General features: G+C 41.7%; 2 protein-coding genes across 6 annotated transcripts in view; both read left to right on the top strand.

Annotated features, from left to right (window-relative positions):
- The window catches only part of GANC (glucosidase alpha, neutral C), a 64,263-nt gene extending 51,751 nt beyond the window's left edge, over positions 1–12,512 (top strand). For 4 of the 5 annotated variants that reach the window (XM_032481419.1, XM_032481418.1, XM_014554329.2 and 1 more), the window contains 5 exons: positions 967–1,041; positions 3,500–3,613; positions 5,205–5,317; positions 10,152–10,255; positions 10,859–12,512. In XM_032481419.1, coding sequence (XP_032337310.1) covers positions 967–1,041; positions 3,500–3,613; positions 5,205–5,317; positions 10,152–10,255; positions 10,859–10,968 — 516 coding nt within the window. In that variant the 3' untranslated portion in view covers positions 10,969–12,512. Of the gene's footprint in view, positions 1–966; positions 1,042–2,197; positions 2,281–3,499; positions 3,614–5,204; positions 5,318–10,151; positions 10,256–10,858 lie in introns of those variants that run through there. The other variant, XR_004320498.1, reaches the window with a different exon arrangement.
- A 5,259-nt stretch (positions 12,513–17,771) lies between these two features.
- Positions 17,772–22,935, top strand: part of CAPN3 (calpain 3) — a 43,116-nt gene continuing 37,952 nt past the window's right edge. Inside the window, exon 1 of the mRNA XM_006178859.3 lies at positions 17,772–18,389. Within this exon, the coding sequence (XP_006178921.1) occupies positions 18,081–18,389 (309 nt within the window). The 5' untranslated portion in view covers positions 17,772–18,080. The remainder of the gene's footprint in view (positions 18,390–22,935) is intronic.

The following is a 22,935-nucleotide window of genomic DNA, read 5'->3' as shown; positions in this document are numbered from 1 at the left end:
ATGACTAGCTAACAATAGTCAAGTCACAGCCCTGTCACATTCACAGAAGGACAGTGACAGATTCAACAGCCCAGATGTATAAAAGATGTGGTAATCTGAGGAGATGAACTTGCAAAATAGGCACTGGCTGCCAGAAATTATATTGGACTAGAAGAGAGAAAGTTTTTGTTTTTATGCTGCTTCTGATGGTATCTTTTTAAAGAAAAAACAATCACCTTTATTGTGGTATGGTTCCTGTACAGTAAAGTACACATATTTCAGATGTACACTTTGATGAATTTTGAAAGATGTACTGATGGTATCTTAAGGATTTACCCCATCAAATTACTTTGTAGGACTTTTCTGGCACGTCAGCAAGTAAACCCCATTGACAAACATTTTAGATAAGGAGTTTGAACGTCATCCCTAAATTGTGGTCTGTTAAAAAAAAATGACACTATCTGAGTAATCCAAGTTTCCATTTGTTTTTCTCTGAGATCTGTTTCCTTGTCTGACACTTTCTTTTCTCCTGCCTCACGTATAATTGATTTGTTTGCAGTGTGCTTTTTTGCTTTGTTGTTGTTTTCTCTCTTCTGTCATCTTTTTCACTACTACGTTATTAAATTTATATAATCCAGCTGGACTATAACATCCATGAGGGCAGGAACTATGACTTTTTGTTCACTCATGTGTACCCAGCAGTGCTGGGCACATAGTAGGTTGTTCAGTAAGTAACTTCTGGATGGATGGCTGGAAAAATGAATGGCCTTTTAGTCAGCTTAACCCATCACAGTACTAGTTTAGTCCTTTGGGATCCTTTTAAAAGCATATGTTCTTCCTAACTTCTACTCAAGATTTTTTTAAAAATTATACTTATTTTAGCTTTCTGGTATTTGCAATCCAGATAAATGGATGTTTTATTGAATAATGAAATCGTGAGCAGAATTGCTTACACACTCTTTTTCATTAAATTCTGTTTCTTTTCAGGTCTGGTTTGACTCTAAGACGTTTTCTCATTGGAAAGGAGCATGTACTGTAAAGATCCCAGTATCCCTGGACACTGTGAGTTATTTTCAGACTGTTATTTTTACCTGTTATGCTATATTAGTCTCCTCGGGCTTCCACGACTAAATACCGTAGACTGGCTGGCTTAAACAACAGAAATTTATTTTCTCACAAGTTCTGGAGGCTAGAAGTCCCAAATCAAGGTGCCAACCAATTCGGGTTCCTGGTGAAGACTCTCTCTCTGGCATGTAGACAGCCACCTTCTTGCTGTGTCCTCACATGGCAGAGGAAGAGAATGAGCTCCCTTGTGTCTCTTATAAGGACACTGATCCTTTGGGTCAGGGCCCCACTCTTATGATCTTAATTACCTCTGTAAAGGCCCTGTCTCCAAATACAGTCACACTGTATATGAATTTTAGGGGGACACTTTCAGTCCATACCACGTGCCTACATAGAAAGAACCAAGGATCTTAGTGTCCTTCACTGTAACACATACCTGTAGAGACCGACACAGAGTAGTTGCCTAGAGCTGAAAGCAGGGAGAGAGTTTGGGGAGCAATGGGGAGTGACTGCTGTTGGGTCCAGGGTTTCTTTTTTAGGTTGATGAAAATGTTTTAAAATTGATTGTGGTGATGGTTACATGACTGAATATACTTAAAACTATTTAATTATATACTGTAAATGGGTGAATTGTACAGCATGTGAGTTATATCAATAAAGCTGTTAAAATGTGAGAAAAAGGAGTATAAGAAAGACATATACTCTGATTTCATGGTATGGAACATCGAGGACAAACAACTTTTCCCCATGTATCTACATTGTATGTCTAAGATAAATAATAACACTGAAAACAGAGAGTAAACATGGTGGTCACCACACACACACACACACACACAATATCCTTTACAGGACCAAGTCAAAACAACCTGAGTTCTTAGTTACACCTTAGGCCCAAGGGAGCGCTACCAGTTATGATGCTAGAATAAAGTGGCCCATCCAGATTGCGTTTCTGAAGGGAGGCTTGCTCCTGGAGCTGAATCATAACCACCACCACAGGCCCTAAGTAGTGTAAAGATTTATAGATATTGATGTTATTTTTTCAAATTCTCAGCAGCAAAATGAACTCCATTATAAAGAAAATAATTTCAGATGCCAGCTTTCAGATCTGGAAGAGACCTTAACATTCATCTACTCTAATCCCTCATGCTGACAGGTGAAGAAACTGAGGTTCAGAGAAGTTAAATTTCTTGTCCAGGGTTGCGCCTCGACTGTGGCAGAACTGAGACAAGACCCCAGGTCAGCTGGACTCCCACTACAGAGCCCATCCATGCTAACTTAGTGCTTCATTCTTTGAAGGAAAAGAAAAAAAGAAGAGATTGGCTGATGAGGGCGGGGAGGTAGATGCTTTGCTTCTTGCTGCCAACTGGGAGCCAAGCAGAGGGTGGACATCTTAACTACTCACCCCTCACTCCCAGCTTCATTTACACAGCAGTCCCCTTATCCATGGTTTTGATATCTGCGGTGTCGGTCACCTTTGGTCAACTGCATTCCAAAAATATTAAATGGAAAATTCCAGGAATAAACAAATTCATAAGTAATTGCATGCCATTCTGATAGCGTGATGAAATCTTACGCCATCCTGCTCCATCCCGCCCAGGACATGAATCACCCCTTTGTTCAGCACATCCACACTGTATATGCTACCTGCCCATAGTCCGGGAAAAACAATAGTATATATAGGATTTAGTTCTACCCTTGGCTTGAGGCCCACTTGGAACCTGTCCCCTGTGGGGAAAGGGGGGTTGCTGTATTCTTGCTCTTCTCTCTGCTTGTACCTTACTCAGAACAAAGTACAGCCCTCCTGTGATCCAGGGAGCTTCCTTCTAGAGGGTAGCACTGGGAGGCAGGAAACCTACCACGCTTTCCCTGAAGGGAATGCCATCACAGAAGACCCAGAGGCATGGGCTGTGCCTGCAGCCCTGTTGTCAGTCATTTAAAGTGCCCTTGGTGGCTTCTATAGCAGAAGCTTCACAAATTTACCCTCAGAATTGAGTTAGTCATCCAGGTGATCTAGGGAAGCTAGGAGCAAGAAGACTAATAGTAAGGACAAAAGTCATCTTTCCCAAACCAGGAAACTACTATCTTTTATATACACATACACAAATACAACTGGGCCTGCTTACAAAGACAGAAAAATTCACTCTTTAGCAGGGCCCTATTGACAGGAAAATTTTAAATACAAAACTGGAAAGGCTACTTACAGGATAGGCAGAACAGATAATCAATTGAGGAAGGGTGAGAAGTTCCCCATATATTTAAAAAATGAATCATTTTTAGTGTTTGAACTCTCTTCCTTTTAATGCCAGGGCCCCATGTTGGCCATCTGTGTTCACAACTTATTTTGCCTTTGAGTCTATACTTGAACGTGAGTCTTGTACAGTGAAATATTTGTAAAGTCTACTTTGAAATTGCCTTATATGAATACACCTTCTCTGAAAGTGTCGCTCTGTTCTAGATACCAGTGTTTCAGCGAGGTGGAAGTGTGGTACCAATAAAGACAACTATAGGAAAATCTACAGGCTGCATGACTGATTCCCCATATGGCCTCCGGGTGGCCCTAAGCACTAAGGTATTTGAGAAATGTTACTTTTACACATCTCATTTGTTACTACTCTGTCTCTTTACAGGGGTCTCCTTTTGAGTGTGTGACACCATGTAAAAGTGGTGAACCGTCATCTATGGTATAGGTGCTTCTGATGTTTATCTGGAAATCAAAGCTTTGAATCATTTCTGAATCATTGTCCATCATGTCTGACGTTCCTGGAATTGTTCTTAAGGGAACACTAAGAACTAGAAATGTTGAAATTTCCTCTGGGGAACCATGACCCTTGGTGTTCTGCAGCCTGGCATTGATCACACTGGACTGAAGGCTTAGTGGACCATAGGCAGCCTGCCATGTGGATTAGCTCTGAATCTCCCTCTCCTGTAAAAGGATTCTGTGTCTGTGCAACGTTTCAGGGACACAGCCCCACACAACGACTTCTGCTCTCATCAGTTGGCTCAAACAACTAAAATCTCCTTGGATAAAGCCTGCAATGATCCAGAATTGATCTGTCCTTTTGAGAAGGTCTTTTGAGCCAAATGAGGCCTATAGCAAAGTCCTCTCCTATGCATTTGACAAAATACAGTACCAAACACAAATTCTTAGTCTTCTTAGGACCAAACATAAGTCCTCACTCTTAAGGGAATATTATAAAATAATTAAACTTTCTTTTTCTTAACGTCTTTCTTTTCCATTTGTTTGTTTCATTTAGGCATGTCTTCTTGGGCCAAACTATGGGCCTCGGGCCCATGTGAAGCCATGGAATTAATTTCAAGAGACTCAAGGTCCACAGCACATTAAGCATTATCAAAAATATTAAACAGCCTTATGGTTACCAGGGAAAAGGGAGTGGGAAGGGATAAATCTAGGAGTTTGAGATTTGCCAAGGTGAACACTATATATAAAATAGATTAAAAAAACAGATTTCTTCTGTATAGCACAGGGAACTATACTCAATATCTTGTAATAACCTTTAAGGAAAAAGAATATGAAAACGAATATACGTATATATATATATGCATGACTGGAACATTATGCTGTACACCAGAAATCAACGCATTAGAACTGACTATATTTCAATTGAAAAAAATAAAAATAAAAAATTTTCATTTAAAAAATTAAAAAAAACAGTAAACAGCCTTATGGAGTGATGACATTGTTTGACATGCAAAAGGGGCCCTCCTACTAAAAGAAAGTAGGAACTAGATACCCTTCTTTTAATGAAAGGGCCTTCTAAAGATAGTTGGTCTCATCCATTATATACTAGTTTTTTCTTTTAAATTTAGTTTCATTCTGTGACCTTTTTTGACCTATTGTCACATTCTAGGATAGTATTTTCAGAGAAACCACCTACGTGCCACTGACCATATTTCATAGTTTAAATCTCTTTCAACAAGGCCTAACTCTGAGTTCCACCTATGTGACCTCCTTATCCATATTATTTCACTAATGGGTATTGAGTGTATACATCTGTATGACTACTTTGTACAGCTGGAATGTTAAACTGTTGTTGAACATAATTTTTCACAGCTTTTTAAATCTATTGTTTCCTTTAGCAGGTGACAGTCTTTGAAAGCTATTATGTAAGAATGTTCTGTTTCTGTGATTCACTCTCCAGGGTTCTGCCGTGGGTGAAGTCTATCTCGATGATGGCCATTCATTCCAGTACCTCCACCAGAAGCAATTCTTGCACAGAAAGTTTTCGTTCTCCTCAGGTGTTTTGATCAACAGGTAATGGCAGCTAAAAATGCTGTGTGCTTTCTTGAATAAATTATGCTATCCTTTTGCTATCCTCAGATGCACAGTTGATATTTTCAGGTACTATTTAAAGAAATTAATGATGAGGACCATTTGTGGAGTATTTTTGTTTTTCTTTTCAGCTTCATTAAGGTATAATTAACAAATAAAACTTTACTTCCCCCCTTCTGATTTGGATGCCTTTTATTTCTTTTTCTTATCTAAATGCTCTGGCTAGGATGTCCAGTATAATGCTGAATAAAAGTGGCAAGAGTAGGCATCCTTGTCTTGCTCCTGATCTTAAAGGTAAAGTTTTCAGCTTTTCACCACTGAGTAGAATGTTAGCTATGGCCTTGTCATAAATGGTATCTATTATGTTGTGGTTCATTCCTTCTATACCCAGTTTGTTGAGAGTTTTTATCATGAAAGGATGTTGAGTTTTGTCATATGTTTTTTCCACATCTATTGAGATAATCATATGATTTTTATCCCTCCTTTTGTTAATGTGATGTATCACATTTATTGCATATGTTGAACCATCTCTGCATCCTGGTAGTAAATCCTACTTGATCATGGTGTATAATCCTTTTAATGAACTATTGAATTCAGTTTGCTAATATTTTGTTGAGTTTTATACCTATGTTCATCAAGGATACTGGTCTATAATTTTCTTTTCTTCTAATGTCCTGGCTGCTTTGGTATGAGGGCAATACTGGTCTTATAAAATGAGTTTGGAGGTGTTCCCTCATTTTTAACTTTTTTGGAAGAGTTTGAAAAGGATAAGTATTAATTCTTTAAATGTTTGGTGGAATTTACCAGTGAAGCCGTTTGGTCCTGGACTTTTCCTTGTTGGGAGGTTTTGATTACTAATTCAGTCTCCTTACTAGTAATTAATCTGTTCAGATTTTCTACTTTTTCATGATTCCATATTAGTAGTTTGTATGTTTCTAGGAATTTATCCATTTCTTCTAGCTTAGCCAATTTGTTGGAGTATAATTGTTTGTAGTAGTTGTTTATGATCCTTAGTATTTCTGTAGTATCAAATTTAATGTCCCCTTTTTCATTTCTGATTTTATTTTAGTTTTTGTTCTTTTTTCCTTGGTGAGTCTAGCTAAAAGTTTGTCTATTTTGTTTATCTTTTCAAAAAAAACCCAGCTCTTAGTTTCATTGATCTTTTTTATTATCTTTTTAGTCTCTGTTTAATTTATTTCCTTTGTTATGTCCTGATCTTTGTTATTTCCTTCTCCTACTAACTTTGGGTTTAGTTTGTTCTTCTTTTTCTAGTTTATTGAAGTGTAAAGTTAGGTTGTTTATTTTACATCTTTCTTTTTTCTTAATTTAGACATATTTTGCTATAAAGTTCCCTCTTCTAAGGCTTTTGCTGAATCCCACAAGTTTTACTATGTTGTATTTCCATTTTAATTTTAGTCTCAAGACATTTTATTTCCCTTTGAGTTCTTCTTTGACCCACTGGTTGTTTAGGAGCAGGTTATTTAATCTCCATGCATTTGTGCATTTTCCAATTTTCTTCTTGTGATTGATTTCTACTGTCATACCATTATGATACTTGATGAAAGTATCGTGTATCGATACTAGAGAAAAGATACTCAATATAATTTCCGTCTTCTCAAATTTGTTAAGAGTAGTTTTTCTGGCTTGACATATGATCTGTCCTGGAGAATGTTCCAGGTGTGCTTGAGAAGAATGTGTATTCTGCTGCTGTTGAATAGAATGTTCTCTGTACACCTGTTAGGTACATCTGGTCTAACGTATATTTTAAATCAAATGTTTCTGTTTTGATTTTCTGTCAGGATGAACTGTCTGTTGTTTAAAGTGGAATTTGGATCTCCCCTACTATTACTGTATTTCTAATTATTTCTTCTTTCAGATCTATTAATATTTGCTTTATATATTTAGGTACTCCAATGTTGGGTGAATAAATATTTACAAACGTTATAACCTCTTAATGAATTGACCCCTTTATTGTTATATAATGACCTTTGCTGTCTCTTGTTACAGTCTTTGGCTTAAAGTCTGTTTTGTCTGATATAAATATAGCTACCCCTGCTTTCTTTTGGGTTCCATTTGCATGGAATATCTTTTTCCATCCCTTCACTTTCACCCTAAAGTTTAAGTGAGTCTCTTGCAGGCAGTATATATAGTTGGATCTTATTTTTTTAGCCATTCGGCCACTCTTTTTAGTTTGGAGAATTTAGTCCAAATACATTTAAAGTAATTATTGTCATTTAAAAAATTGTTTTCTAGCTGTTTTCTAGTTGCTTTGTTCCTTTCTTCCTCTCTTGTTCTCGTCTTTGTAATTTGATGATTTTCTGCAGTGGTATGCTTTAATTCCTTTCCATATTTTGTGTATTTAGTATAGGTTACCATGAGGCTTACATAAAACATCTTTTAGTTATAATAACCTATTTTAAGCTGATAACAACTTAACTTTGAACACATTAAAAAAAACTACATTTTTACACTGTCCTCCCACATTTTATGTTTTTGATGTCAACAGTTTGTATCTTTTTATATTGTGTATCTATTAACAAATTATTTTAGTTACAGTTATTTTAAATACTTTTGTCTTTTAACCTTTACAGAAGAGTAATAAGTGATTTACCCACTACCATTACATCATTAGAATATTCTGGGTTTAACTATATATTAACCTTTACCAGTCAGCTTAATACTTTTATATAGTTTCATGTTATTAATTAGCATCCTTACATTTCAGCCTGAAAAACTCCATTTAACATTTCTTGTAAGGCTGGTCTAGTGGTGATGAACTCCTTCAGCTTTTGTTTTCTGGAAAACTCTTTATCTCTCCTTCGATTTGGAAGAATAACTTTTCTGGGTAAAGTATTCTTGATTGGCAGTTTTTTATTTGAATATATCATTCCACTCCCTTCTAACCTGCAAGGTTTCTGCAGAAAAATCTGCTGATAGCCTCATGGAGGTTCCTTTGTACGTAACAAGTTGCTTTTCTCTTGCTGCGTTTAAGATTCTCTCTTTGTCTTTAACTTTTGACAATTTAATTATAATGTATCTTGTTGTGGGTTTTTTAGAGTCATTTTACTTGGTATGCATTTGGCTTCCTGGATCTGGATATGTTTCTTTCCCTAGGTTAGGGAAATTTTCAGCCATTATTTCTTTGAATAAACTGTCTACCCCTTTCTCTTCTCTTCTCCTTCTAGGACCCCTATACTGTATATATTGGTCCGCTGATAGTGGCCCATAAGTCCTTTAAGCTATCTTCATTCTTTTTTATTCTCTTTCTTTTTGCTTTTCTGATTGGATGAATTCCACTCTCCTGTCTTGGAGTTTACTGATCCTTTCTTACACTTGATCTAGTTTGCTGTTGAAACCCTTTATTGAATTTTTCATTTCACTTACTGTATTCTTCAATTCTATGGTTGGTTTGGTACTTCTTAATATTTTCTAATTCTTTGCTGAAATTCTCACCTTGTTCACTTATTTCTCTCTCACCTTGGTGAACATCTTTATGACCATTAGTTTGAACTGTCTATCAGGAAAATAACTTACCTCCATTTCATGAAAGTTTCTGTAGATTCATCATGTGCTTTTGTTTGGAACATACTCTCCTGTTTCATTTCCCTTGACACTTTATGTTGGTTTTTCACATTAGCTAACACAGCCACCTCTTCCAGTCTTAACAGACTGGTCTCATGTAGGGTATGAACTCTGCAATCAGCCTGGCTTGAGCTGCTTGTTGCTTCTCAGACCTTTGTGATTATCCGAGCTGCCATCCATTTTCGTAGTGACTCCCAGTAGCTGCAGGTGTGCTGAGATCTATCAGTGTCCTAAAAGGGCAGATTTCAGTCAGCACCTATATGCAAGCTGATTAGAAGCAACCCTCGGGCAGTAGCTGGGAAGGTATACAGTCAGATCCATTCCAGGGAGAACCTAGGAGACGAGTGTTTTCGTCTGCTCCCGCTGCACTAGAGCTCTGGGGGACAGCACTGCCTGTTAACAACTGCGTCCTTATTTGCTGTAATCCTGTGGGACTCCTGAACACAAAACCTGTTGGCTCTCAAAGCTCAGTGATTTGAGGGCTCATCCCTTGGATGGGAGCCTTAAAATTTGGGGCACTAGAAGTGTGGTCCAAAACCCTTCACAATTCTTGGAGAAGCTGGTAGTTGGGAATTCCTTACCAATTGTATGGTACTGTGCCAGGGGTGGGAGTTATGCCAAGAGTGTGTCTCAGTCTTTCCTACTTGTTTTGACGCGGGTACTTTCTCAGTCACCCAATGTGTAGGAGTCACTCCATTTCTGGATTTTTCTCAGAGGGAATTGCTCCATGTATAGCTTTATATTCAGTGCATCTGTAAGAAGAGGGAAATTCAGGAACCCCTGAATTTGATCTGGAGTCCCCCAGGAGTATTTTTCAATCATTCCATGAACATCCCTTCCCTATTCTCTATCTTCCTTTCCTTCCCTCTCTGAAAAATTAAAAAGGATTTAGTTTAAGTTCCCATTAGTCTCATTTATTCATCCATTCAGCCTTTCATTATCTGATTTCTTACAAATTGAATACAGTGTCCAAGCCAGATTTAGGATTTCAGTGTCCAAAAGTGATTTTTCTCCAAATGGCTTGTTAGAGGGAGACTACTGGTTAGCTAGTCCTCAGCACACAGAGTCATCTGTTTCCATTTCTTTATCCTAGTAAATGTGACATCTTTATGTTTCACACCTCTGTAGGGAAAGATGGAAGGGGAACTCACAAGGCTTGGGATGGTGAACTGGTAACCAGTCCAAACCTCTGTTCCTCTCCTTTTCCTGATGCTATTTGATGTATCTATTCCAGTTGTGCCGACGAGAGGGGTCGTTATCCCAGCAAGTGTGTAGTGGAGCAGATCTTTGTCCTAGGCCTCAAGAAGCAGCCGTCTTCTGTGACCGCCCACTCATCTGGTGAGGAAACAGGCCATTTGTTTTTGTAAACATATAAGTATCTGCAGTGAAGAGATGATTAGCCTAAAACTGACTTAATGTGCTAGGCAAGTGGGCCCCACACTTTCTGACAGGAGCCAAATATACTAGTATCTAGAGGGAACGAGGCCATCCTGCTCGTCTTCATCAGCGGGTCTTTCTGCTCACTGTAAGCGGTTAATATTTTCCTAAGGGAAACTATCTGAGGTTTGAAGTAATACTGTAGCTTCTCTGAATATGTTTTTTAAACTGTAGATATCTGACGTAATGAAGAACCCCACTCATGTTTATGGAGTTTCTTAAAGGCCACGGGATAGGATATATCCTTTTTACCTACTGAATTTGTTGAACAAATCACTTTGTTCCTTACAGTTTCTTTTCAGCCAATCTTGTACTCAAAACAATAGAGTGTTTCATGTTTAAAAAACTCCTTGAAGTCCATGGGTACATGTGCTATTAATTTGGATTCTCCTATATAGGGTATAAGGGTTTATGACAGAGACAGAAACATTTTAGATTCAAAGAAAACATTTTTTCTCTCCTAGACATTCATCACACTTTCCGTTTTACTATTTTGATATCTAGATGGTAAAGCTCAGCCCGTGGCTTTTACATATTGTGCCAAAACGTCCACCCTGAGCCTGGAGAAGCTCTCGCTGAACATTGGCGCTGACTGGAAGGTCCACATCCAGTGACAGAGCAGTGCACCTGGTAACAAGCACAGGGAGCGGCCTGCACCTTTCGGCCCTTCCTGGGGCCTTTTTTGACATTTGTGCTGCATGCTGATTTTCTCTGGCTCAAAGTAATCTTTCATTAGTCACCAGTTACTAATGGACAACAGCTTTCAGATTTTACATTTTTAGATGTATTAGTAATACTCTTCGTGTCACACACCACCTCTTCTCCTAGACGCAAGTGGCCCTGAGATAATTTACAGGGTTCACAAATCTTCCATTGCTCCTATGTCCATGGCCTGTGGTAAGCGCTGTGGTCCAGTTACTGCTTCTCATTGAGCACAGCTGGGTGGGTTTGTTTTATGTGAAAGGTGGGCCAGGCCTACCTTGTGTGGCTGATTTGTGGAAGAGTCCATGTGGCAGAGCCACATGGGCTACAGCAGCTGAGCTGCTCGAGGCCTATCTCCAAGTGACAGCCCCTGGCACCCCCCGTAGTTCTCTTTTATCCACTTAGACCTGGACAAAATGACCCTTGTCTGCTTGCGCTGCATGCACTGCAGCAACAGGGAGTTAGTCTACCCTAGAGACCGACTCAGGATTCTTTTCCCTGTCATGTCTTTTGGGCTTCAAAGTTCCAAATTAATCTTCTTAAAATTCTAATTTCTTTATAGTAATTGTTTTTATTAAATACTGTCTACTAACCAAAGAATATTTGTAACATGAGTAAGCTATAATTAATAGTAATAAAATAAATATCCATGTCACTATCAAACTTCAGAAATAGAACACGGGACTGGGACAAGGGTAAGGCAAGGTCAAGGCCCACTTGCCTTGGGCACAAAATTTAAAATGATGCCAAAAGTCACAGTAATCAAAGTAAATAATATTTTAATGCAATATTTTTAAAAATCAAAATTAATATGAAAAATCCATGATGAACAAAATACCAAAATTTTAAATGACAGGATCAATATTACTGAGTTTTACTTTTGCCTCAGGCTCTGGCACAGCTTGGCATGGGACAGAACATTACACTATACCAGTCCCTCAGGATGCCCCTGCTCTGGAGACCCCAGGGACTCCCTGCCTCCGCAGCATGTGCTCAGGCAGCCTCGTGTCCTCAGCACTCCTCAGCGTGCACCTTTTCTTATCAGGCTTCCTCCACCTAGCAACCTGCCAGGTGCCACCTCTGTGCCTTCCGTTCCCTGGGCCCCAGTATATACTGCCTGCCCTCTTCCTATGCACATCTACCATCCATCCAGGCCCAACTCTAATCCCACTTCTCTACAGAGCCTTTCTAACTACCCTGACACCCTCACTCCCCTTTACCAGGAGCAGTGATTTTGCCCTTCTCTGAAATGCTGTCCCACTTATAATATGCACTCTACTGAGCATTCTCAGGGATGGTCCCTCCATGTTTCAGTTTTGTCTGTCTTGTGTGTAAAAGAGCATATTATATTTATCTTGTATCAGCCAGAGCACCATTATACTTGGCTTTCAGTAATGATTGGCTGTAATTCGTTGTCTGATGGATTTGATTGATTAAAAATTGAGCATTGAGTGTATCTGTTTCTGATTTACTTTTCTCACATAGGACTCTTCCCTCCAGATATAGTGAACATTGTGCATTTCCTCCTGGACACATTTCATTGTATCAGTTGAGATTTGAGCTTTGCACCATAAGTAAGCCACTAATTGCCTAATATAAGAACTGTTCCAGATTGAAGGGGGCACTAAAGAGACAGGACAGCAGATGTGTGATCTGGGGTTGGATTCTGGAACTACAAGGGATATTATTGGGATAATTGGCAAAATTTGAATGGAATCTTTTGATTCCATGGTAATTTTCCTAATTTTGAGAGCTGTACTGACTATATATATAGAAGAATTTCCTTGTTTTTAGGAAATACACATGGAAGCATGAAAGGGTAATGGGCTAACATTAGCTCAGACTTACTCTCAAATGGCTCAGAAAATATTTATGTATAAGAAAAAGAGACAGAGACAGAGAGAGAAAATCAGCAAAATGTGTTAAAATGTTACAGTTGAATCTGGATGAAAGCTATGTAGGAACTCCTTATCCTGTATTTTCAACTTTCCTGTAAGTTTTAAACTATTTCAAAGGAACAATTTTAAAAACAAAGGTGCTGAGCCATATCTCCATAGTATCTAATAGCTTTAAAATGTTTGGTTTCTATTACTGTAAAGGCTTATAAGCTGTGGTGTGGAAAATAGGATGAAATAGATGGAGTAGAGAATGAACTCCAGTACAAGAAAATACCTCTATTTCTGATGCAGCAGCCCTCTTCCGAATCTTCGCCAGGTCAGCTGTTCTTTACCTGAGAAATGCCGGGCCAAGCCAAGTCCTCTCCTTCAGGGAACACAGATGCCATCCTCAGAGCACCAGGACCCCACAGCACCCACACTGTGGCAGCACTACGTGTGCTTCTCCGTGTCTGACTGCAGGAGCTGACCAGGAAGCCTTCAGGAGGGTATTCACGCTAAGAAAGGGAATGGAACACGTGTTCATGGCAGGCATTTATTTAAGGTGGACGAGCTGTCTAGTGGTCAGGGGAAGTCCTTCATGCATTTGGAAGGCCAGTTTGATCACCTTCCTTCTTTCCCCTGGTCTAAGTCATCCTGCAGATCCTTACTACAGTAGACCTGGGGTGGTCAGTTCCTTATAGGGGGGATCCCAGGATGTAGGTTCCAGTTTGTCTAGGTACTAGGAGGCTGGTTTCATTTAAAGGACCTGCACGACCAATTATATTCTGGGGTACAGCTCATTTCAGAACGAAGTGAACTCCAGGGTCCTGGTCCATCAACATGACCAGGGCCAGTCCCAGATGGGGCCATTCCCAGATGGGGCCATTCCCCTAAAGGCTCCCTAGAGTGGAAAGCATATCTTGTCACCATGAATTTGCCTTAAAGTTGTACTGAGCCTCATATCCTGGTTAACTGAAACCGGCCTATCAGATTGCTATAACTGTAGGGGAGACTAAAATTCTAGAGTTTGGTCTGTGTGCAGAATTCCTTCACTTTTCCATATTTCTTTCAGTATCAGTGTATCATAATGATAGGCAGCAGAAACATAGTCAGAACACATAAATATTTGGAGTTTAATGGATTTTAGCTCATCATTGACCATTCTACCTAAAAGCCTTCTTAGTAATGGAACTCTTATGACAATATCAAGCATTCCATCCTGCTTTTAAGATTTCCATCTGCCAAAATGACTATAACTCAATTAAAAAGTGTTTAAAAAAAATAAAAGATTTCCATCTACCAAACCCTCTGAATGCCCTGCGTGATTTGGGGGGTGGGGGTGGGGCCGAGAGGGGACGCACTTTAGACTAAAATAACTTCTCAGCCCAGGGGATAGAAAGCCATCAGCAACTCCACTGGAAACAGACTGCCGTATTAACCACAGACAATGGAGGCCATGTAACTCACATTCTAGCAGAAATGAAGGAGACATTGACATCTGATATCAGATCCGCCTGTCTTATGACCAGCCTTGCTGAAGACTGCAGAGCCACAGAAAGGCCAGCCAGAATTAGACAGCTGCTTCTTGACAGTTGTTTTCTGCAGGGCTGACGGTGTTAGATTCCACTCCAATCAGACCTAGGGGAAGGGAAGCCCTGACTATTTATATGCAAGGATCCAGAGATCTTCTGCCTAATTCACATTCAGTCTTCATCACTCATTACTCCTTCACTGGGTATCAGGACACCTGAGGTCTGGTGTGGTTCTGCAGTGAACTGGCAGAGTGTCATTTAATCCCTCTAGGCCTTGATTTCCCCTTTTGTCACAGAAAAGAGAGAATCTCTAACTTCTGTGAGTTTCTTTCCCATGGCTTAGCTGGAAAAATACAGCAGATATCTCAAGTTTTCTCAGTTGTAAATGGGATTAATCAAACCTGCAGGGTTGTTGTACAGATTTAAAAAACTCCATATGTATGGAAGGGAAAACATAGTAACTTGACTTTGGAGAAACCTGGCAGGCACCATCTTAGCCAAGTAATCAAGGATGATACCACCTGTAATAAAACACATCAACATCATTCTGCAACATACCTGCAAGTACTCTTCAAAAGTGCAAAATTCAGGAGAAACAAAAACTGGAACCATCAGAGATTCGAGGACTCTAAGGAAACAAGACAATGAAATGTAATGCAGCTCGGATTCTGTAACAGAAGGAAAAAAAACCACTAATGAAAACACTGAAGAAATCAAAATATGTCTTGTAGTTCAGTTAATAGCATCTTACCAATATTAATTCCTGGGTTTTGATCATTGTACTGTGGTTATATAAGGTGTAAACATGAGGGGAGGCTGTTGAAGGGTATATGGGAACTCTGTGCTATCTTTGCAACACTTCTGTATGTTTAAAATTAAAAGTTTTTAAAACAATAATGAAGTGGCTAGCTCACAGTAGGCATTTAATGAATGGTGGGTGTTTTAATTACAAGCAAATACATTGATTACAACAGTGCTGAGTCAAAGAAATGTTGGTGGAAGACAGAGATATGCAATCATTAATTATCTTGTTGGTGCAACAGAAACCATTCCAGCCACAGATATTGCATGATCTTGGCTGAAATATGTTGTAAAAATGAGTTCTTTATCCTTGAAGAGGCTTCTGGGGAATTGAAATGTGCAGCTGTTTACATGGTCATTATCTGCCTTTGTTCATGGGCTCAGATTGAATTTCTCACCAATAACATGAGTTTCTACAGCTGTGCAGTTGTATGAACCTTGAGTTTGGACATGCTAATCTGAAAGGGGGTTTTATCCACAATTGGTGGAATTGGAGAAATGAGTAGCACCTTGCACTCTGTGTGTCAGATATTCCCATTCTGCTGTGACAAGAGGCTGAGCTCTATCACACAATGAGATGGTCAGCATGTGTGTGGCCTGAAGACAGCTCCTCCACCAGGGGCAAGTCAACCACGATACTTTGATTGCATTGGCAAAGCAATAAGAACTGAAAGAAATTTCTCCTCACAAAGGGAATTTTCATTCAGCAGATATACAACACATACTTATTAAGAGCCTTCTATGTGCTTAACCCTGAGGGTGGAATGGGGACCCAGTTCCTACCTTCATGGAGCTTATAGTCTTGTGGGCAAATAGGAAGCTCAGTAAACAGAAACATTAGCTACGGGCCAGTGCAGTGAATTTCAAGGTGATATAGAGCACTGGGCTGGGACTCAAACATACGATGGTACATATGATGGTGGGGAAAGGATACCACCCCCCTTCCCTTGCTTTCCATTCCACTAGTGAGTTTGAGGGTGAGTCTTTTTAGAGGCTCTTTTAGTGCAGATAGGCATGCCTCTGACTGAGACTGACCACATGGCCCTACCCCAGAGCAGTACACGTGGAGGGTGTTCAGTAAGTGTTCATAGAGTGAATACTGATTTGTACCAATGAGTGACTGTCATTCAACCCGCTTAAACCCAAAAGTCATATTAACTTTGGTTCATCCCTAACAATAACACTTATTATGTGCTTATGACAATCCTGGCACTATTTTAAATGCTGTACATAATTTGATTAATTTTTACAACTCAATAACTGAATGACTATCATTATACCCATTTTATAGGTGAGAAAACTGAGACATAGGAAGAAATAACTCACCTAAAGCTACACAGGCACAGCCAGTGAGCAGCCCAGACTCTGAACCTAGGCAGTCAGCCTTCAGATGCCACCCTCCTCTATTCTGCCTCCCCAAGAGTAGTAGTAAATATCCTTGGGCATTTCCTTAGAGGGATGGGAGAATAGGCTGATGGTTCCTACAAGCTGCAACTCCAGGTTCAGGGCTCCTCAAAGCTGCAACCCCAGGGATCATGAGCCTGGCATTACTCTTTATTTCAGCGGTCACTTCCCACCTCTCATAGCCTCTAGCCTTGGGCTGATGAGATGGTCACATGAAAACAGGCAGGACTGCAAACTAGCCTCCACTCAGCCACACCTGGAATACGGCCGTCTCCTCATAGCCCAGGTAGCAGCTACCATCAGTAGAAGACGAGGGCGAGGCCAGGCAGGCAGTTCCCTTCCCCAGAGCCACTTTGGTCTCATCTAAGAGCTCTGAAGCCAGCTCTTTGGGTTTGACATCCCGGGACTTCACAGCCAACCAGGCTCAGTATCCAATTCCAGCTTCTGACTCAGATGCCTAATGTGGCACACCTGATTAATCTATACTCCGGTGCATTTTTTGTAGAAGATCTGGTCCCAGTGTTTCTTTGGGGGTTGGGGAGAGACAAGGGATGGCTAGGTCAAGTGGGCAAGGAGAGACAGGGATTTTCTCAACTGAGGACTCTGCTGAGTGGCACTTTCCACCCAGACAGTTTCACTGAACGCTGACACCAGAACATTCAGAAGAGAAGCCAAATCCAGTTGAATAATGTTCTGATATGCTTGAATTTTAGAAAGTAAAAATCATGTTCTCAAGTATGTCTAGAATATTCTCCTAGAATCCAGTATTTCACATTCACCCTTGCTAGCTTTTCTCGATATTGTTCTCCACTAATTGGGAGCCAATAGTTTTACAGTCTGGATAACTGCCGATTCAATAACGCATCCATCATTCTTTGCTAAACTAACTTTCAGGGTTCAACTCTCTCAGATATTCCCCTTTCATCTCCTGACACCACCAGCACTTAACGGCAGCACAGGGACATCCCTGGCCAGGTCCTTCTCTCTCAACCATGCTGTCTAGCTGCTCGCGAGCCTCTCTCTCGCTCTCATACTCATGATCTTTCTTCATGTCTATTTTTGGTTTTCCTGGCTCAAGCTTCTTCAGGCCACTGAAACACAACCCTCACTTTCTTTCTCTCCCTCTGGCATGTATGCTGCTGACAGGAGCCCCCCACGCAGGAACTGCTGTAGAAATCCTTTAGTGCCCCTTCCTTAGGAAAACTGGTGGCTTCCAGATCACAGCTCAGTTTTTAAGACAGGCACAAGCTGGACAACCTCTCAATGGACTTTAAACTTTGAATTGGATGTGGACATTTTTCTCTCCGATGACAGAATCACTGCAACTTCCCGTTTGCAGTTGCTTCCTTTCCTTAAAGGTAGCTGTGTCTTGTTTTCTTTAAAACCCTTTTCCTTCCAGATCTGCCTGCCATGCCTACCGTCATTAGCTCGTCTGTGGCCCCTCGGACAGAGGCTGAGCCCAGGTCCCCGGGGCCAATCCCCCAAGCAGCCCAGGGCAAGAACACCGAGGCCGGGGGCGGAAACCCAAGTGGCATCTACTCAGCCATCATCAGCCGCAATTTTCCCATTATCGGAGTGAAAGAGAAGACATTTGAGCAGCTTCACAAGAAATGTCTAGAAAAGAAGGTTCTTTATGTGGATCCTGAGTTCCCACCGGATGAGACCTCTCTCTTTTATAGCCAGAAGTTCCCCATCCAGTTCGTGTGGAAGAGACCTCCGGTGAGTAGCTGACTGGTCACTGCTGGGTTTTTCTCCTCAGAGAAACCCTCGCACTCAGCGCCTCCCCACAGCTCCACGGTGCACACGGGCACTGGGGGCAGGGCCCTGGCGGCAGCCCCGCGGGCTCTGTCCCCAGGGGAGGCAGGGCTGCTTTTCCCTCTCTGCTCTGTCTCTCTCTGAACAAAATCTTGCTTTTCATAAAAGCAATTGGCACTCAGTTTCATTTATCCTATAAAAGTAAATATTCCTTTCCCAGAACAAACTCCAAACTGGAATTCCCAAAATTCTGACCAGGAGGGTAGTCCAGATCTACCTTCTCTGTTTAAGTATCTTGCATCTTGTAAGACTTGTTCAGTTTCTCACAGAAAGGCTAAAATCATGATGTTCTTTTTAGTTTACCAGTAGCCATGTCTTTCTGAAATACAGAGCCCAGGAACGAGGAGGGTGGCAGCAGAGACTACTTTTTCACGCAAAATGTTAGGATTAGAAGGAGAAATCCTAGCAATTGTTTGCATCCATCTACCTCACCTCACAGTGATCGACCAGGAAGAAAGTCGTATTCCCCTGGCTCTGTTCTTTCATCATACCTCCAGGACAACTCTTGTTCTTAATTCAAGAAATATTTATTGAACACCTACTAGAGCCAGAAACCAGGAAAGCAATTGAGGAAACAGCATAAATAAGAAAAACAAAAGTGCTTGCTCTTCTGGAGCCTCGAGTCCTGAGGGGAAGACAGGCTTTGAACAAGAGTGGCACTGTCAGGAGACCACGATCAGGGCGGTACGGGATCAGAAGGCAAGGAGAGAAACCGTCCTGAGGAAACCATTTTCTCCCCAGGGCTATTCATTAGCTTAATCAGGTTAAACTGAGGCCCAGTGCTATTCGTTAGCCATGTTTTTCTTTTTAATTGAGATGAACTATCCAACAGCCCTGTTCTCACCCTGTGTGTTCCACAAGAGCTCCTCTCCTCTCCTGTCGGCTCTGTCAGGACTATCCTGAGGGCCCTCGGTTTAGAGGAGAGGATGGGAAAGAACTTCATTCTCCAACTCAGTCACTGCCCTGCTGCCAGAGTTCAGAGGAGCACACGTCACTTCCCTGATGAAATATCTTAAGCGACACAGTTCTCCCCCGCCCCCCCCCATGCCTTCAGATAAGTCCACACGCCTTACCTGGGCTATAGGCCCCTCTCCAGCTGGCCCCGGCCTCCCTGTCTGTCGCCCCCTCACCCCGACACCTTCAGCTGCTCTCTCGTTCCATCGTCTTGGGCCTCGCAGCCTGTGCTCGTGCTCTGCCTGCCATGCCCTTCTTGTTTCCACCTGATTTGCTCTTCCTTACCCTCACTGCAAAACTCTGCTCAGGTGTCACTTCCTGCAAGCCCCCCCACATATGCTCCTGCCTGCTGAGAGCAGGGAGCATTCCTGCTCATCTCTGGACCCCCTCACCCAGCAAAGCGCCAGGCCCACAGTAGGCACTCAGCTGCTGGTGGTGGATGAAGTCCCACATCGGAGGGGCTGACCACTGGGAGAGGACAGCCCTGCACTCCAAGGCTGAGAGTTCCAGAAAGTCTTTTCTAATAGCACTGCAGAGAAAAAGACCAAAACATTTACAAATCATGCTTTTAGTGAAATCGCCGGTGGATTTTGGTCTTAAAAGCTAGAGCTGCGCATTAATAAAGACGTTCTAAGGGCCTGTTATGCTCTAGGCTCTCGGTTGTTGAAACTTACACTGCTGGTGTCAGTGTGACATGAGGGGCACCAAGTGGGCTGTCCCAAATCGCGCTCCCACCACCATTGCCACCCAAACCCTAGATTCTCTACAGTCACTAAAGGTCCAGATAGCAGAGCCCTCTCTTGGCTAAAATGTCTCTGTTTCCTCTGGGGTTAAGACTAGCGAACCCCTGCCTGCTGAGTTCATTAGCATAAAGTAGAATACAGAATTAGAGATGGTAAGAGTTAGAATCTCTCAGAGATGTGGTCCAGCCCCTTCACACACAGATGATGAGATTAAGGTCCAGAAAGGGCATGTGACTTACTTGCATCACCCAGCACGTTGAATGAAATCGAAAAATAGCAATGATGACAGAACTTCCTGGAGTGTAAAGCACTTCTTGGAGACATGAGTCTTCCATGCACTCCACAGATGTAGTGACCTTTGTTAGGCCTGGACAGTGTGAAAATGGGATTATGTCCCATGAGAGGCGCTTCATGCTTTTACTATCGAAGGCACAGCATCACTGAAAACCAAGCTGAATTTTTCTTCACAATCAGGTGGTGATGAAGATGGTGATAAAGGGAGAAGTATCCCCTCCATCATTTGGCCAGCTACGATTCTAGTGACGTTAACAGGTTGCACGTTCAACCTTTGCCTCTTAAAAGGAGAGCCGGTGCCTCCTGTGACCCCTTCTCACCCATGAACCCGAGCGGCCTCACTGCCTTTCCTCCTCTAACAGGGGGCATCACGCATTGAGTCTCCAAGCCAAACAATCTGATTCCTCTAGCTTTTATTTAGATCACCTATTTCTAGGATCTGAAAGCAAACCATGCACTACTTCCCAATCGTTAAGCCAAATTTTCTTGATGACAGACCCCTGTGCAGAAAAGAACGGCTCTAGAACAAGTCTTCTGGGAGACTGATGACTCTTGCCCAGTATTGCTGGGGACAGGTGTAGGGGGAACATGTGTTTCATTCCACGTGGTGGGGGCTGCAGTTGCACAACATTCCTAGCCTCTCCCCTCCCCCCGGGGAGGGCAGGGTTTGTAAAGAGAACCTGACCTGCAAAGCCCAATCCTTTCCTTCCTTTTTCCTCATGGGAACAAACGACCTGCTCCTCCTTGTGGCAAGTTTTCCAGAGGCAGGTCCCTGTGGGGAGTCCTGCAGAGGTCCTGGGCCACCTGCCACTACTACTGGCTGATAGTAATGAGAACAGCTAATCCTGACTGAGAACTCACCACTTGACAGTAACTATTCTAAGTGCTTCCATATATTAACTCATTTAATCTTTACAACAACCGTGGTAGGTAAGTACTGTAATTGTCCCCACTTTACAAATGAGAAAACTGAGTCTCCAGAGGATAAATACCTTGCTCAGATCTCTCAGTTTGTAAAGGGTGGAGCTGGGAATGGAACCCGGGCAATCTGGCTTTAGAACCCTCTCTCCTAACAATGAAATCTATCTAATTCTGGGGTTTAGAAGCCAAGATTAGATGTATGGACAATACATGTGACATCTTGGACTCTTTTTCCCGGGCTGCCTGTCAGCCTGGATCCGACCCCACCAACCGGGCTTTGCTGCTGTCTGTGTGACCTGTTCTCCTGCCGCTTCTCAAGTCCCCACCATCCAGGCAGAATTAATCTCTCCCTTGTCCCAAGCTGTCACACCAGAGAAAATTCAAAAATAAAATAAACCATTACGTTCTTCAGGTTAGGTCTTGTTACCACTACAGAATTCTCTTTGATATTTTACACTTATTTATCTAAATGTGCTTACATGTGAGTCCTTAGCATGGCTGAAGCTTCGGCTTGTCTCTTCAAGAGGAAACGCATAAGGAAAAATTAGGAAGAGTCTTGTAATTACAGAAAGGGGGCTGGACATGGTTTTCTAGGCAGGAGAAAAGAAAAACAATTACTGATTTACTTACAAGAGGAAGGAGAGCTAGAACAGAAACCAAAGTGGGGTGGGGGGAGCCACAGGGCAGGAGGCCACACACGCCAGTGTCACCCTTTCCCCTGACCTGACCCCCAAAGACATCTTTACTGATGAACTTGTGAAAGGCCGGAGGCAAGTGTGTAACTTTTCTCGGTAAAGGGCGGAAGTTATTGTCTTGATTTACACAGGCAGGACTGAGCCAGAGCAGCCGGAAGTCAGAATGTGGAAAGAAAGCACAGGCGTGGGGAAAGAGAGAAGCAGAAAAAAAGTAAACTGCCGGGAGGGGGGGCAAGGAGGCCCTGCCCTCTCAGAGGCTGTGAAGCAGGGGTTCAAGATCTCCAAAACACCACGAGGCTTCAGTGTTCTGCTTAAGAGAAGCTGACACTTGCTTTACCATTTTCATCCAAACTTCAGGTTTAAATAATCACCATCTGAACTTTCAGAAGTTTATTATACACCTGCAGAACACCAGGAATATATATGTAGATTATATACTATATAGCAGTATAAAAACTGCTAGAAAAGCTCCTTATAAATCATAGGGTTGTAAATGTTTGGGAACTACTACTTTCCACCATGCCAGGTAGATGGGCTTCTTTCCTGATGTTAAGGTTTTGAAGGGGAAGCGGATGCCCCATCTCCTTCATTAACCTGCAGTTCATACCATTCACAGTCTGAAAGTTGATCCTTATTTCTAGCCAGAACTCTTCCAGCCACAATTTTAGCACATTATATCCGGCTCTGATCCAGAAGATAGTGAAACAGAGTCGGCCGATTTCCTCTATACAGTAATTCTCCCTACTCATGAAGAATGCCCATCCTTCCTTTAGTTGCTTCAGATCTAATAGTCATAAAACTCTTCTACCTTTACCCAATAGCTGTGATTTTTTTCCCAGGGCT

The sequence above is a fragment of the Camelus ferus genome, chromosome 6, assembly GCF_009834535.1.
Source record: "Camelus ferus isolate YT-003-E chromosome 6, BCGSAC_Cfer_1.0, whole genome shotgun sequence".
NCBI classification, from domain to species: Eukaryota; Metazoa; Chordata; class Mammalia; order Artiodactyla; family Camelidae; genus Camelus; species Camelus ferus.
Note: the sequence above shows the minus strand (reverse complement) of the source record. Positions and strands in the feature narration are given on the sequence as shown.